Source organism: Filicampus tigris, chromosome 9, assembly GCF_054856515.1.
Source record: "Filicampus tigris isolate MCC_2025a chromosome 9, RoL_Ftig_1.0, whole genome shotgun sequence".
Taxonomy (NCBI): domain Eukaryota; kingdom Metazoa; phylum Chordata; class Actinopteri; order Syngnathiformes; family Syngnathidae; genus Filicampus; species Filicampus tigris.
Window position 1 is genome coordinate 24,316,489 of NC_141225.1, and position 15,456 is coordinate 24,331,944.

At 39.8% G+C, this 15,456-nt stretch overlaps 1 protein-coding gene and 1 long non-coding RNA gene across 3 annotated transcripts; one reads left to right on the forward strand and one right to left on the reverse strand.

Annotated features, from left to right (window-relative positions):
* Positions 1 to 879: 879 nt before the first annotated feature.
* On the reverse strand, positions 880 to 3,766 carry LOC147142692 (uncharacterized). The gene is made up of 2 exons (XR_015088232.1): positions 3,611 to 3,766; positions 880 to 1,936 (listed from the first exon to the last, which is right to left on the reverse strand). It is a non-coding gene; the product is annotated as an uncharacterized LOC147142692 (long non-coding RNA).
* On the forward strand, positions 1,443 to 15,342 carry dennd6a (DENN/MADD domain containing 6A). 2 transcript variants are annotated; one of them, XM_086041762.1, is made up of 19 exons: positions 1,443 to 1,885; positions 2,991 to 3,029; positions 3,106 to 3,148; positions 5,009 to 5,121; positions 5,629 to 5,709; positions 5,791 to 5,896; positions 6,321 to 6,400; positions 6,470 to 6,529; positions 6,604 to 6,659; positions 6,851 to 6,973; positions 7,743 to 7,838; positions 8,566 to 8,660; positions 8,740 to 8,805; positions 9,079 to 9,143; positions 10,074 to 10,163; positions 10,232 to 10,395; positions 11,129 to 11,231; positions 11,779 to 11,853; positions 11,925 to 15,342. In XM_086041762.1, the coding sequence occupies exons 1-19, from the start codon at positions 1,649 to 1,651 to the stop codon at positions 12,054 to 12,056; spliced, it is 1,824 nt and encodes a 607-aa protein (XP_085897888.1). In that variant the 5' UTR covers positions 1,443 to 1,648; the 3' UTR covers positions 12,057 to 15,342. The 2 variants fall into 2 exon arrangements, with proteins under 2 accessions (XP_085897888.1, XP_085897889.1); XM_086041763.1 differs by lacking the exons at positions 1,443 to 1,885; positions 2,991 to 3,029 and adding an exon at positions 2,931 to 2,990 and having other exon boundaries at positions 3,137 to 3,148.
* The last annotated feature ends 114 nt before the right edge of the window (positions 15,343 to 15,456 follow it).

The following is a 15,456-nucleotide window of genomic DNA, read 5'->3' on the forward strand; positions in this document are numbered from 1 at the left end:
ATTTTGTCAAGTAATTGGCATTTGTAACATGGCGGAGCAGGATAAACATTTAAAAAAACGAAAATGTATATCTTTGCCATAGTACATTAACAGGTAAAGTTGTATTGTTTTTTTTCTGTAGTTAATGATAAACAATATTGAATCAATTTACTTCATTTATAAGACATTTCCATTTTGAATGTACTGTATTTTTTTTTTACCAAAACAGAATAAAACAATAAACACAGTATGTATATTCCCATTTTATTTTTATCAAACTCATACGATACGAGAAAAACAATCATTTATTGGAACACATATTTCTCAGCCACCATAGGATTACAGTTATCCATCCATCCATTATCTATACCGCTTATCCTCACAAGGGTCGCGGGCGTGCTGGAACCTATCCCAGCAGTCTTCGGGCAGTAGGCTGGGGACACCCTGAATCGGTTGCCAGCCAATCGCAGGGCACACAGAGACAAACATCCGCACTCACAATCACACCTAGGGGCAATTTAGAGTGTCCAATCAACTTACCATGCATGTTTTTGGAATGTGGGAGGAAACCGGAGTAACCTGAGAAAACCCACGCAGGCACGGGGAGAACATGCAAACTCCACACAGGGAGGCCGGGGCCGGGATCGAACCCACGACCTCTGAACGGTGAGGCGGACGTGCTAACCAGTCGATCACCGTGCCGCCGATTACAGTTATACATTTTATTAAATTGTTTGATTTTTTTACTAAATTTATCTTACATTTTCTGAAATCTATATAAATCTTATTCAACCTCTCTGTGAAAATTTCAGTCACTAGTTTGGAAATCCCATATTATTCATTAACCCAGCGGGCCCCCCTGAGCAAATGTTTTGTCAGTGGCAGGAAAACAGTAACACATTACTTTTAAAAATTTTTTTTTATTTGTAGGCCAGAAAGTAGAATGCTTCAGTTCCTTTGTGAGGCAGCTCACTGGTGAAGGGCAAGGTGGGTGGCGGCTATCACATTCTGCTTATAGAGGTCAAGAAATGTGTGTGATATACTGTGGAGCTCCTGGAAGCGGAGAGCAAATCAATGGCGCTAGGAAACGCTGCACAGTAGGAATGGAAGGATGAGCCGCCCCAATGCTTTTCATTATGTTCCATCAAGTCACCAAGTCACCTTGTGAGGCGCATTTCAACTAAGGATTCATGTTGACATTTCTTTATAAATGGCCACAAGCTAAACAACAAATACACAAATAACAGCCATTAGGTGCACATCTGTGAACGCATAGTCTAAAAGCTAGCTATTCACCGAAAACTGCAAAAATGGACAGCTTGCCACTTAACAGTATTTACATATAGACGACAAACACACGAATCGGCGTTAGTAAAATAATACTCTAAAATGTTACATTTTATTAAGTGGTAAACGCCGAATTTATCACTTTTCCGAGCTCCCGTGTAGAAGCTTGAACACAACTCGCTAACGTCCTTACGTGATGACGTCTAGCCGGCGTCACTCCCGACTAGTCTGGAGCATCCCTGGTGGCTAAGCTAGGTGGCTAACTGCACCACTGTTTGACTTGTGTTGTTTCTCACAAGAAAACAACTAGCACAAATATCAGCTCTCGCAAGTGTAGGAAACACCAAACATTCTCCCGAGGGTCCGCGTCGGGGCGGCCGCTATGGCTCTGCAAGGTCCGGAGGAGCTGGGGGAGCAGGTGGAGGAACCGGAGGACCTGGACGACCATGACGCCAGTAGTATCTCGCCTGCCGAAGAGATATCGCTGCCCGCCGGGCCCGGGGGCGACGACGACGATCCCGTGGGGACCACCGTGCTGCTGCCCTGGGATCGCTTCTCGACCTGGCTGCATTGCATCTGCGTGGTGGGCTTCGACCTGGAGCTGGGACAGGCGGTCGAGGTGAGGGGAGACCCGCGGAGGTCAACTGGCTCATCGGAAGATGGGAGTCCGCTGGGAAGGGTTCCAAAAGTTAGCTTTCGATTCAGGGCGCCGACTAATTCCTGGACTAGCAAACACTAACCAATTCGTTCAGCTGTTTGCTCAATGCAGTACAGTAGACAGAAGACATAAATAGTGGGTTATACACTCCGGGCTTCTAAACACAACACAAAGAAAACTAAAGTCTTGAAATGAGGACTATTATGTCATGTGTATGCCTATAGAACAGGAAAATTTGACTTGGCAAGATTTCCTGAAACAAACACACACAGATAACTCTGAAAAACAATAAAAAGTATTGAAATGAGGAACATACAGTATTGCTCAAGAACATGAAAATTTGACTCCTCAAAGCTCCCCAACTCACCAAGGTGCCTCAAGATGAGCACAAAACCAGTCCACCAGGTGAGTTTTTCCAGCGAGTAACAGAATAGACTCCAAAAAAAAAAGAGCCTATTTTCTTATTCCGAATGATTCATTCTACATGCAAGTTCGAATTTAGCGTTGTGTGCCTTATGTGTAATACCATGTTGTGCCACACCATGCCAGGTTGCGCTGAGCTACTACTGGAAGAGCACAATTAAGCGCTAGAAGAAGAGGCAGACACAGTCCCCAAATAAGATCCATTAATAGTCGTCGTTTCCATAGAGCAGAGAGAATATATTCGTGTGAATAATGTGACGTCTGTTTGAATGTGTTGCTGCTCCATATGTGTTTAAAAGTCGCAGTTTAATTGCTGGAAATGTTGCTGCATCTCAAGTTAATTCAGTGGAAAATTACAATTACATAGATGTGCATTATTAGTACTGTGAGGCATAATGCAGGGGAATTACCATGAAAGAAATGGAAGTGTCTACTCTGTCTACTGCTTCTTCTACATCTGAACCCAAAGCCAACAGTGAGCTGATAATCAGGGAACGCAAACTTGTTGTTTGGGTTCTTTCTCCATTTCTGACTGCTATGCATGAACAGGCACCATTTTGTGATAAAAGATACGTCTGACTTTTTTTTTTTTAAGTTGAAGTGTCGCGTTTTGTTGTGACAACTATGCTCATCTGCCCCCCAGGTGATTTATCCGCATCATTCCAAGCTGTCAGAGAAAGAGGTGAGTGAGGCCTCTTGATCTGATACGATCTGGTCCCTTCACCCAGCATGTAAATCCTGTTGTGCTTTTCCCTCAGAAAACAAGCATTTGCTACCTTTCCTTCCCAGACTCCAACTCAGGTAGGTTTCGGTTTGAGCTCTTTTATAATAACTCACCAACAAGCTTAACCTGGAATTTTTTTTTTCTTTGTGAGTTCAAGGCAACCGTAGTTCCTGGTACATTGTTCTTGAGTGTCAAACAATAAGTTTCTGTCTGCGATGTAGTTGCACATTCAATTCCAACAACTTAAAACTTGACTTCAAATAAATGTGACTCTTTGCACCTAAGTAAATAACGCAAAACTAGTTCTCATTACAAAATAGCTCGGACCACGTGGTCGATTTAAATATGCAGGACGGAACGCGGTGGCGGTTAGGCCATGCCCAGCTCTACATACAAGTCCATAAAGAAGTTAACCGATTTATAAAAAGGAAATTAAGCTAATATATCGTAAAACTAGTACCGGTGGTAAGACAGTGGCTCTTTAACTAACATATTTAGTTAAGTTGCGTTTTGCTCAAAATGTCAAAGTGAGCATTTACCTCTAATCGAAGATTCAAGACTCCAGCTCTGAGTCTTCTTTCTCTAACTTGAAGCGTCTCTTTCAAAAGTCTCACTCGAGCCCAATTTTTTGGTGACATCACCATGAAAGAGATTGCAAATAAAGCTTTGTGACGGTTACTGCAGTGATGTCAAACTTTGACCACCTAAAGTTAAAACAATGCTTAAACACTGCAGATTGAAACATTGTACATACATTATGATTGAAAAAAATAGTAAGCTAAAAAGTTTTAATATAATAATTTAAATTAAAATGTATTGCACATAAGTTAAATAAAGATGGTACCTAAATGTTTAGAATCAAACTGTTCTTTAGGATTAAATGCAAATATATTGCTTGTACATAAAAAATATACCGGGTAATCAACTGCAGTGTGTTTAAAACATGTACCGTACCTCTAGAAAAGTTTTTTTTTTAAAAGTCTGCATAGAAAAGTTCGGTTTAAAAAAAAAAAAAGGTTTAAGCTGCAGTAACAATTTGAACATTAAATTAACACTGCGCTTAAATATAAGAAATAAAATACTTTAGTTACTTGATAGCAATTTCACCTCAAAAAGACTTTAAAACCACACTGTTCTGAAAGATGAAATGCAAATGTACTGTATTGTACCCACGTTCAATATAACTGAATGTTTCCAGGGGAGCCCATGTGGCACACAATATTTGAAGTGAAGTCTCACACCATTTGCCGACATCTTGCATTTTTTCCCCCCCCCAATTTTGAGGCAAATTGTCCTCCCTCTCCTCCTCTTACGGGGGTGTTCATCTTTGCTGATATCACTGAATTGTTTTTTTTTTTTTTCCCAGCCGTCTTCCTCATGCGCTCATATTTCTTGCCAAACTCTTGCGAGGTGACAACGTCAAGTATTTGTGACAGTAGTTTGTACACTTGACCGCTTTGCCGACGTGGCCCGCTCCAGGCGCAACCGGCGAAGGCCTCTGACAAGTCGCTTGATCCTCACATAATGCATGATGACACACAGGCCACACAGCGCAGCGCGGCCCGCTGCATTCGTTAATCCCGCCCACCCGACATTTACATGATCAAGAGTGCTCGAGTATTTGTTGAGGCATTATCCACAAAAAAGTGGTTAAAATGTATGTCGTCATTCGTTAGCTTAAGTCATGGGCCAACTGATTAATAGTGCACGATGCAATAAATAATAGTAAAATAAGCACATTTGCATGCACAAGTAACTTTTTTTATTATTGTATTTTAATATAGTAGTCTTCAAAGTCTGGACTTTGTAAACTAAAGTCAGTTACTTATGTTACTGAACATAAATTAGAAATTGAAAATAATGGTCTGTGTCAGTCCTAATATGTCCCCTTTCAATAGTCCGTACTTCCTCACCCGGCTCCTCATGGTTGCTTCCAGGTTGCCTGGGCGACACCCAGTTTTGCTTCCGCTTTCGTCAAGGCTCCAACAGGAAGTCGTCGCTGGGCTGCTTCCTGGAAACCAGTGACAGGGATGCGCCACCCTGCCTCAAGGTTGTCACACACACACACGCACGCACGCATGAGTGTGCACTTACACACAAGAGAAGTACACCATTGCAGGTTTGCCTTTTGTTAATTTTGGGTGTAATTCCACTGTTGACCACTTAATGGCGGTACACGATTTTGTTTGACCATGTCAATTTGAAGGGAAAAAAAAGCGTGAAAACCGGTAGTATTTCATCTTAGCATCAATTTTACTGAAGATTATTTATCGTCACTCTCTTTAATCCTGCTTTTCACACCTACAGAAAGTTCATTTTACAATCTACATCTTTGGGCATGATTATTGATGTATATTGTGAGATGACAAGTTTTTTAGTTTGGAAAAATCTAATGTTTTGATGTTGATGTTTTTACTGTAAGCACACAGAGGGATCAGTACACTGTAACACTGTTGGACAGTATTTTTCTCTTATCCATTGCCTTAAAAAGTCCATTTTCATCAATATGTGCCCTTTACGTCATATACAGTATACTGTATGCTGTGTGTGTTCACAGAGGGAGCAGGGCCATTATTACGGCTATGTGTATTTTCGTCAAGTGCGGGACAAGTCTCTGAAGAGAGGCTACTTCCAGAAGGTGAATGAAATCGTCACCGATGCATGCGATTGTTCGACAATTGTCAATGTCCTTATCGATCATCTTATTGCTGGTCTGCAGTCTCTGGTCCTGATCAGTAAGCTGCCCTACGTCACCTTCTTCCACTCGCTCCTCAAGATCATGGCTCCAGAATACTTTGAGAAACAGGAACCGTGTCTGGAGGCGGGTATGTGTTTCACTTCAAAAGGCTTTCATTCCACGCTGCTTTTTTTCTTCCGTCAGCCAAGACGTATTCGCCAAAGTACAAACTATTAGCTGCTAAACGCATCTACAACCGCCAAAGCAAGAGTGCTTAAAATACCCATTACCAAATAATGAATAGTATTACATATTTAAAAGAGATTAGCACAAAATACAAGATTTGATGAACATTTTTAGAAATAATACAAGTAATGGGCGAAAATGGACAAAAAAGAAAGAATGTTAGACTAAAAATATACACATACTGTATGTGTAGTAGACTCAAATGACAAAAACTGGAGATGAAAGCTGCACTTGGTCCACTCTATTGTCAACCTACATGTAGGATTCGCCTTTGCTTCAGCACATCCTTTGCGCTTTGCGAGCTTTTGCGCTTTTTTGCCACACAGCTTGTAACGATATGGACCGCTGGCCCACGCCGCATCCGGGGAGAATCCTCACGCTGCCCATCATGGGTGTGGTCATCAAGGTAAGCGCCGTCAATGACTCGCGAGGGCAAAACATTTGAGTGATTTGATATGTGCGCCGGCCACCGCAGGTGCGCATCCCGACCTGTTATGACAAACCGGGAACATCGCAGCTGGTCCAGTCGGCTCAGGTGACAACACACGTGTAAATTCTCTCCTCAAATGATTTCTTTTGCTGAGACTTCATTTGATGTTTTTTGTCCAGAGTGACAGTCTGGTGTCCATTGTGCTGCCCACCATCCATGAAGTGGACCTCTTCAGGTGAGAAAAAATACATAGCATAACTTTTATTTCACATAAAACTCCTACTTTATTCCAGCCAAATAACGTTTGTTTTTTTCTTATGAAATTACATCTTAACAGCGCTTGTTTATTCTAGCTCTTTATCATGCACGTTGACGCTCGGCAGGTGTAATGCAAGCTAAATCGAATGCCTCCCTCTGTCTGTGCAGGTGTTTCTTTCCAGTCTTCTTCCACATCCAGATGCTGTGGGAGTTGGTGTTGCTGGGGGAGGCGCTCGTTGTCATGGCGCCCTCTCCCGCCGAGTCGTCGGACACTGTGCTGGCGCTGGTCAGGTGGGAACCACATTCCATTCGTGCCACATTTCCTCAAACAGTGTGTGAAGACGAGAGGGAGCAAAATAAGGACTGTTATCAGTATGATCGGCATATCGTGAAAAAGAAACATTTTGGCAAATTGGAGTGGCATAAGTCGAAACATTAGTTACACTTCCACAGGATAGTGCCAGACAAAGAAATAATGCTCAAAATATTAACAAGTTGTTGAGAAGGATGACAAAAAATGCACCGAATAAAAATAATCATAATAAATTCAAAATGATTACCGGTATGTGAACTAAGTATTAGACGAAATTTTAAAAGAAATTAGACAACAATGAAAAATATTTGAACAAAAAGAAATGTCTGAAATATACTGTAGATGAAAAATATGAAAATATTGAATGATAATACAAAATGGACAAATATTGGAAATAAGATTAGATAAAAAAATACACAAATATTTGACAAAAAGTCACAAATATGAAACAAAAAAGACGATAAAACAGTGTTTAGAAAATAACCAATATTGCTTTTAAGTATTAGAGAGAAATATGAAAAATAGATATTAGAAAATGAAAATACCCCAAAATATCTCACGCCATCCTTCTGTTGAGTCAGGTGTATCTCAAATGGTAAGCTCACTTGCCACTTCGTCATGTAATCCTTTTTATCGTCTTCCTTTCCACCTTCTGTCACTTGTAATCTACTGCTCACATTGTTGAATTTTATACCCACATATAAATCACAATCCCGTACTTGACGACATCACTGTCTTTGTATGCAGCTGTGTGTCTCCTCTGCGCTACTGCAGCGACTTCCGGCCGTACTTCACCATCCACGACAGCGAGTTCAAGGAGTACACCACCCGGACGCAGGCGCCGTGAGTCCAAATGCTTACTAAACTACTTGTTGGAAGCAGAAGATATTTGAAGAGAAACTGTGGAGCCACACATCTATATGAACAGTATAACAATATTCGTAAGCATTTTTTTCAAAATCTTTGACATAAAACAACTGACATTACTGCAGCTTACTGACTCGCTGAGTTGTGGCCATCTTCCTTTTACTGCCTCATGGCGGCATGATGCCCAAGCTCTTTAATTATTTACATTCTATTCTTTTACGATCTGCAAAAATCTCCCGATTTTTAAACAAATACTAAAGAACAAATTATTCTAAAACAGTCAGTTGTTACAAAGCATTAAGGGCCCAAAACTTTTTGTATTCATTTTTTTTAATTAATCAGCTGATCAATCAGATATCGGAATTTTATTTAATTTTATCCAATTTTTTCCCAAATATTGGAATCAGCTCCAGGCTAAAAAATAAATAAAAAAATCCATGTCAGTTGGGCCCTGGTTGTTACTCTAAGTTGTTACTGTAATTCATGAAGTACAATAGTGTTGTGCTATTTTTCTTATTAAAAAACACCATTTTTTTTTCTTGGTATTTCTGGGCGGCTGAAATGGATGAATGGCTTTTCCATTCATTTCATTTTGCATTTCTGTTGAAGTTTAGAATGTGGTCTCGGAACAAATTCAACTCATAAGTCAACTGCATAATATGAATGAGTTTTTGCTGAGTCATGATGGCCAACCTGCCCGTAGACCGTCAGTCATCCTGGGAGTGACCAACCCCTTCTTTGCCAAGACTCTGCAGCACTGGCCTCACATCATCCGCATCGGTGACATGAAGCAAGCGGGTGATCACACATACAACACAAATCAGAATCGTACGACCTTTTACTGGAGTGCGGGCGTTAAAACGGGATTCCCTCACAGGGGAGATGGCCAAGCAGATGAAAGTGAAGAAACTGAAGAATCTGAAAACGCTCGACTCCAAACCTGGTAAATTTTCTTTGCCCTCTCCGTCTTGAAAAAAATTGGGGGCGGAAGGCGAACTAGAGCTGGTCGCTTCGAATCAGGATGTGGAAAATCAATTAGTGGTTTTCATTAACAGACTACGTAAGTTGGTTCTGGGACCCCAGTCATCACAAGAATCACTGGGAACTTGATTGATTGAATGCGTTATGGACTCACTCAAGGATTGACTTGACAGTGGACTCACTAGTGGGTGTGGGTGTGTGTGCGTGCGTGCGTGCGTGTGTGTGTGTTTTCCAGGTGTATACACGGCATACAAGCCCTATCTCAACAAAGACGAGGAAATCATCAAGCAGCTCCAGAAGGTCAACTCTTGTGGCGTGCTAGCCAAGTTTGAGCATTCTGAGTGATCTTTCAAGGCTCACTGAATATTTTGTGTTGTAACTACGGAAACACAGAAACTACAAAATGAAAGATTAGACTCTCTTCTTTCATCACACACAACAATTTGGTTTCTGCCTTATTCCATTTTTTAGCAATCGGCAGTAGAACATGGGTTGGTTTTATGCAACTCAATGCTGTATGACCAAAAACAAAAAAAGATTTATCAACAGTGGCTTTTATGCTAATCATTTTTGCTTTAGTGACGCCTTCAAAATCGGAACAGTCCTTTACTTCTATAAAATAACAACAACAATGAAAATGTGCTTTCGATGGCGAAATATTCTATATACAGTACAAATAATCACCAGTGTATCAAATTTACATTTGGCAAACCTTACAAACTGTTTGCACGCTATTAAGTAGTAGTAGTAGTAGTAGTATTTAGTAGGGTGTGTGCATGTGTAGAATATGCATACTGTGTGTGTGTATGTATGAAAATACCAGAGCTTGGCATTTTAGTACAAATTGAGTGTCCGTTATTCGTCACCCGTCAGCAGCGTGGGTCCCTTTCCGTCGTCCGTCATTCGCCTTTTTTTCTGGAGGAAAAATAGTAACAACTATAGGCCGGTCCGCCTCTAACTTTAAACGGGCGTCCGTCGGCAATTCCGATCCGCCTCTAATTTTAAACGGGCGTCCATCAGCGATTCCGACTAAACATTCACAATCACCCCCTACTTTCCCATCTTAAAGATCAAACCAGAGCTGGCTACGACAGCCCCCCCCCCTCCCCCATTCGCATTAACAAAGCCTAGTTGACAATTCTAGGATTCCAATAGACGACAGCCCCCGTAGACGCGGTATCTCTTCAAAATGTTACATGACGCTGACAGTCTTGCTTTCCTTTTTGTCAGGGTGTTCAACAGAAGAGGCCCTCGGCGGCCCAGAATGCAATTCTGCGGCGCTACTTTCTGGAGCTGACGCAGAGCTTCATTATCCCCCTGGTAAGTCGTCACCAGTGACAAAAGCGAGTTGAAGACGTGAGCGGTGCGTTTGTTTGCCCGGCGAGCAGGAGCGCTACGTGGCCAGCCTGATGCCTCTGCAGAAGTCCATCAGCCCGTGGAAGAGTCCGCCTCTGCTGCGGCCGTTTGTCCAGCAGGACTTCATGAAGACGCTGGAGAAGGCCGGCCCGCAGCTCACCTCCAGACTGAAGGGAGACTGGATCGGACTCTACAAGTACGTGCGCGCTCGCGACGCCACAAAATGGCCGCCCATCTGCAAAGCTTCATGGAAATTGGACTAACCCTAAACCTGTGTTCATGTTCCAGATCAAATGATATTGAATATTATTAATGGATTGAATTATTTTTCTCAGCATCAAATGATTCAGTGGGTTAAAAATGTTTCTCGCTCAAATAAGGATTGCCATATTTTTTTATTTCAGGCACTTTTTTTCTGTTTTAGACTATTACAGGCTTTCTGCGTGGTAAAATAAAGTTAATATTTGTTGATAGTTGATTTATACTGCTTTTTTCTTTTGTTATTGTTAAAAAGGATACAATTTTCTGTGTACTTAAACAATTTTGATGGATCATGATCTTATAGTCATCGTGGCGAGTGGGGGGGGCGCGAAATATTTTCTCTTTCCTAGGGGGGCTTTGCAAAAAATCATTGAGAAGCATTGGGTTAGAGGCGATAGACAATGACATAGACGGAGAAAAATGCACCTCCCATATGCTTAGTCCGTCTTTTTTTTTAATGAGTTTCCCCGTCTATCGTTGGGATTTCTTCACACGTTCCCCATGTTTTCCACACATTCTTGCTCATCTATTCCTCACCTGTTCCCTACGTTTTCTCCACCTTTCTCACATTTTCCCCACGTTCCCCATGTTTTTGTCCACGTTATGCGTGCCTGTCCATGTGGTCCTCACATGTTCTCACATGCATTTTTCCCACGGTGTCCTAAAAGGCACTTCCTGAAATCTCCCAACTTTGACGGCTGGTTCCGTAACAGAAGGAAGGAGATGACACAGAAACTTGAGGCCCTGCACCTGGAAGCGCTCTGTGAGGAGGTGAGGATGGGAGGGGGGAGGGGGGGATGGGTGAAGGTTGTTTAGGTAACGCGTTGAGTTCCAAAGACCCCACCAATGAAACCACGTGTAGCTCTCAATGTCATAGCAATTAAAAAGTTGATTCGTTTTTCAAGAAAAAAAAATCCTTATGATGCAATTACAATTTTTTGCGGAGAAAAAAGTTGTAATGTTAGGAGAGTAAAGTCGTACTTTATCAAGAAAACAAGGTCAAAGGTGCATTTTGTCTGAATAAAAAGATGAGAGTAAAGCTGTTTTTTTTCTTCCAAGGTAAAATTGTAATTTCTGAAATGAAAGTAAGTTCAACAGGGAAAGGAAGTCATGTTTTAAGTGAGTTTCAAAAATACAACTTGATTCTCAGGTAATTATGCCTTTTATTCAGGAATAGACACCTTTATTCTTACCCAAAAAAAAAAAAGGAGTTCATTTTTGAAGCAACTTTTATTCTTGGAAAAATAGGATTTGAAAGATATTCCCCCCTCAAATGTTGTGGAGCCTGTTTTTTTTTTTAATGTTATGTCTTTGTTAGGACCTGCAGCAGCGAATCCAGAGGCACTCGGAGGTGGAGACGGTGGATCTGGTCCTCAAGTTGAAGGACAAACTGGCAAGTAGAAGAAATTGGATCTCAAGAACAAAAACAAAAAAACACTGACTTGTGTGTCCACCCCCTCCCAGAGTCAAGCAGAGAAGGAACATCTCCCTGTGCGTGCCGGCACGCTGGCCAAACTGCGAGCTCACATCGACGGCGTCATCCTGGCCTTACCCGAAGACCTCCAGGGTATCCTCCACAAACCCACCACACCCTGATCTTTGACCCAAGAAAAAAAAACAAAATGGCCACTTAACACATGAAGAACGCTTGGTGTGTTTCCGATCATTTCCAAATGTCCGGAGGGATTTTTCTCCACCACTTGAAAAGGCTTTTTAATCTGGATTTTTTTTTTTTTTTTTTTAAGACTGATTTTTAAAGTGCACTTCTTCCCGTTGTGTACTTGGGAAAAAAAAAAGAAAAGAAAAAAACGGACACAAGTATGCAAGAAGCCAATGGTGGTGCTTTTATTTTTTCTGTTTTCAACTGAACTAACATCCAGTAAACAGCACAATAGCAACAACAACAATGCAGCACCAGCAACACACTCGGTTTCGCAGCAGCCAATCAGGCGTCTGCTTTCAGGTCATGTGACCTTCCAGAAAATGATACCTTCCTTGAGAAATGTGACAGAAAAATCCTTGACAATTCCGTTAGAACAACTCTAACTACTCAGACTTTTCCTAAAGTGGAAATCAACCCAAAAATATTTTGTTCAAGAATATGTTCCCAGCAGGCCCACTAGTTGAAAAACAGCATTCTGATTAATGTTGTTCTCAGTTTCAGAAAACAGGTCAGCCGAGATTGGTCGTTACCTGAGCACTGGGCAGTTGTGATGTCATTTTCAGTCGACCAAAGTGAGAAAATGGCCGCCCCCAGAGATGGCTAAAAACGGGTGGATTAACTCTTATTCCACAAATGCAATATCTATCAGAATGCCTTGTTTCAACTAGTGGGCTTGCATAGAATATATTCTTGAAAGAAATGTGTTTGCGTTGAATTCCACTTTAAGAAATGCGTAGAGAAATTTCAAGAAATTTTCCTTTGGATTTTTTTTTTTTCCCATCTTGTCAGTATCTGGAAATGTAGTCTTTTTTTCCTGTAAATTTGTAGCAATTTGACATGGGAAATTTGGTTCAAGATGTCCAGCAACCGACAAGGAATTAATGGGAAATTCGTTCCAAAATTCTGGAAAATTCCTGGCAATTCCAATAGAGTACTTTCAACTTCTGAAAATTTCTTTTGCATTCCTGAGATTCTGGATATTTGCTGGAAACTTTTCATTGAAATTTTGGGACAAAGTTTCATTTCTGGCAATTCTCTGAGAATGACTACAGATTTCCCATTAAAAAATGTGCAGCAAATTTTCCTGTGGAAATTTAAAAAATAAAAGTAATAAAATCTCTCAATTCCTGGAAATTTGTGTGAAGAAATCCAGTGAATTGCTGCACGAAATTTAGCGTGCATTCCAGTATATGGAATGCATGAAAAATTTGATGTAAAATTCTGGAAAATTTCTGACAATTCTATTAGGACGTTTGCAACTTCAAAAATTTTCCATCAAAATTTGACTGTACATTTCGGAAATTGGGGAAATCAAATGGGGGATTGTTGGAAACTTTTCGTGGCATTTTTGATGACAAATTTCCAGTAAATTTTTTTAAACGTTCCTTAGTGAATGTGGTTGATAATTTTCAGTAAATTTCTGCATTTTCTGTGAGTGGCTGAAAACATTTGAAGGGAAATTTAATGGAAAAAGTCATTAAACTTCTGAAATTGTGTTGAGTTGCTGAAAACTCTTCACGGGAAATTTGGAGAACATTTTCTGGTAAATTTCTGAATTTCCAGTAAGTTACAGAAAACTTTTCATAGGAAATTTGGTCGAAAAGATCTGGTAAATTTAAAAAAAAAAAATTAAATGAATTTTTGGAAACTTTCCAAAGAAAATTTGGACGAAAGTTTATTTTCTTCAAAGTAAAAAAAACAAAACACTTTAAATGGTTTATCCTCAAACATTTGGAAATATTTTTATCATCTTTTGTGGTGTTTTTACCTTAAAAAAACTCTCAAAGCCAGTCAACTGTACAGCAATGATGCAACACCAGCGACATGCTCATTTTCACATCAGCCAATCAGGCTTCTGCATCCATGTCACATAATTTTAGTCAGCGTCATTTCAGTTCTGCGTGCCGTGGTAAATTTGGCAGAAATTTCCCGAACTTTTTCTTTTCTAACTGATTGTTTGAATGTGTCAAAAATGATCACATGGCCTTAATTTATGCTCGCTACGATTACTGACGCCATTTTGTGTTATTTCCCCTCGTAAATGCCTTCAAAATCTCTCAGGAAATATCGGTCAATTTCACTCACTCGAAATAGTCAACAAAAAATTATTCATTATTTCATTATTTTGGCCACCAATTAACAGCATTATTGGTTATTTGCATTTTTTTATTGTTTTCACTTGTAGCATTTCATCATCGTTTTTACATTATTATACTTTTTTAACATTTCATTTTTTTTTTTTCCAATTCCCTCAAAGGAGTGTAAAATTATTTTGTGTAACATGAAGATTGCTGCTTAATTGTATTAACAATTGTATCATTTTATGTTATGATTTTATCTCCCATCATCTCCATGGGAAATTGGCAGGCAATTTATGGAAAGTATATGGGGAATTTGGCAAAATATTCCCACTGAATTTCTGGAAACCATTCATGGAAAATGTCTGCAAAACTCCTGGTTTTCCCCTATAAAGTATTGCCAACTAGTTTGGTGAAACATTTCCAATGAATTTCTGCTTTCCATTGGAAATTTGTCTGAAAAATTCTGGAAAATGTTCATGAGAGATTTTGTGGAAATTTTCTAGCGAATTTTGCAGACAGTTTTCTAGTGAACTTCTGACGATCCAGTGAATTGCAGAAAACTTTCCACAAGAAATTTGGCAGAACTTTTCTGGGAACCCTTCCTGGGAAAATGTGTTGAAAATGTGTGAAATTTTGAATAAATTCCCATCGAACATTTCCAATTTTCGAACGTTTCCGTGGCAAATACTGGTGAATTGCTTGAAACCTTTCTTGGGAAATTTGTCACAAAATGCTTTATGTGAACTGAATTAATAACCATACTTTATTTCATGTAATGCACACTTGGCGCAGCAAAACGTTTATATTTATAACACAGAAACATTCTGTATTTTAATTGTTTTTTGTTTGTTTATTTTTTGCGTATGTAACAATGGAGAGGTTTGCTTTTTTTGTACAAAATTGTGTTATTCATAATGTTCCAATATTTTTTTTTTTGCTAAAGCGCATAAGCTAAAGACACAGACGACGACAGTAGGCTAACATTAAACCACTACATGAAACCACTTAAATGATTTCATGGACTAATGACATGAAATGATCGTTTCATTTAAAAATCGACAGTTGGTTTTAGTTTTTGTTGAAAAAAAACAAATCTCATACTTGAGTTATTAGTATTCTAATAAAATGTTCAACCAGCCACACTGTCAACGTCTTTTGTTTCCATGATGACTTCAAGGATTTGATTGAATTTGTGAGAGTTTTTAATTTCATTACTAAAGGTAAATTTGTAAAGGTAAATAATTTTTTAGCA

Excerpts from the sequence above, each read along its gene's own strand:
- dennd6a (XM_086041762.1), top strand. The coding sequence starts at position 1,649 with ATGGCTCTGCAAGGTCCGGAGGAGCTGGGGGAGCAGGTGGAGGAACCG. Across the intron at positions 6,660-6,850 it reads CATGAAGTGGACCTCTTCAG|GTGTTTCTTTCCAGTCTTCT; the intron begins GTGAGAAAAAAT and ends CTGTCTGTGCAG. Across the intron at positions 10,396-11,128 it reads GACTGGATCGGACTCTACAA|GCACTTCCTGAAATCTCCCA; the intron begins GTACGTGCGCGC and ends GTGTCCTAAAAG.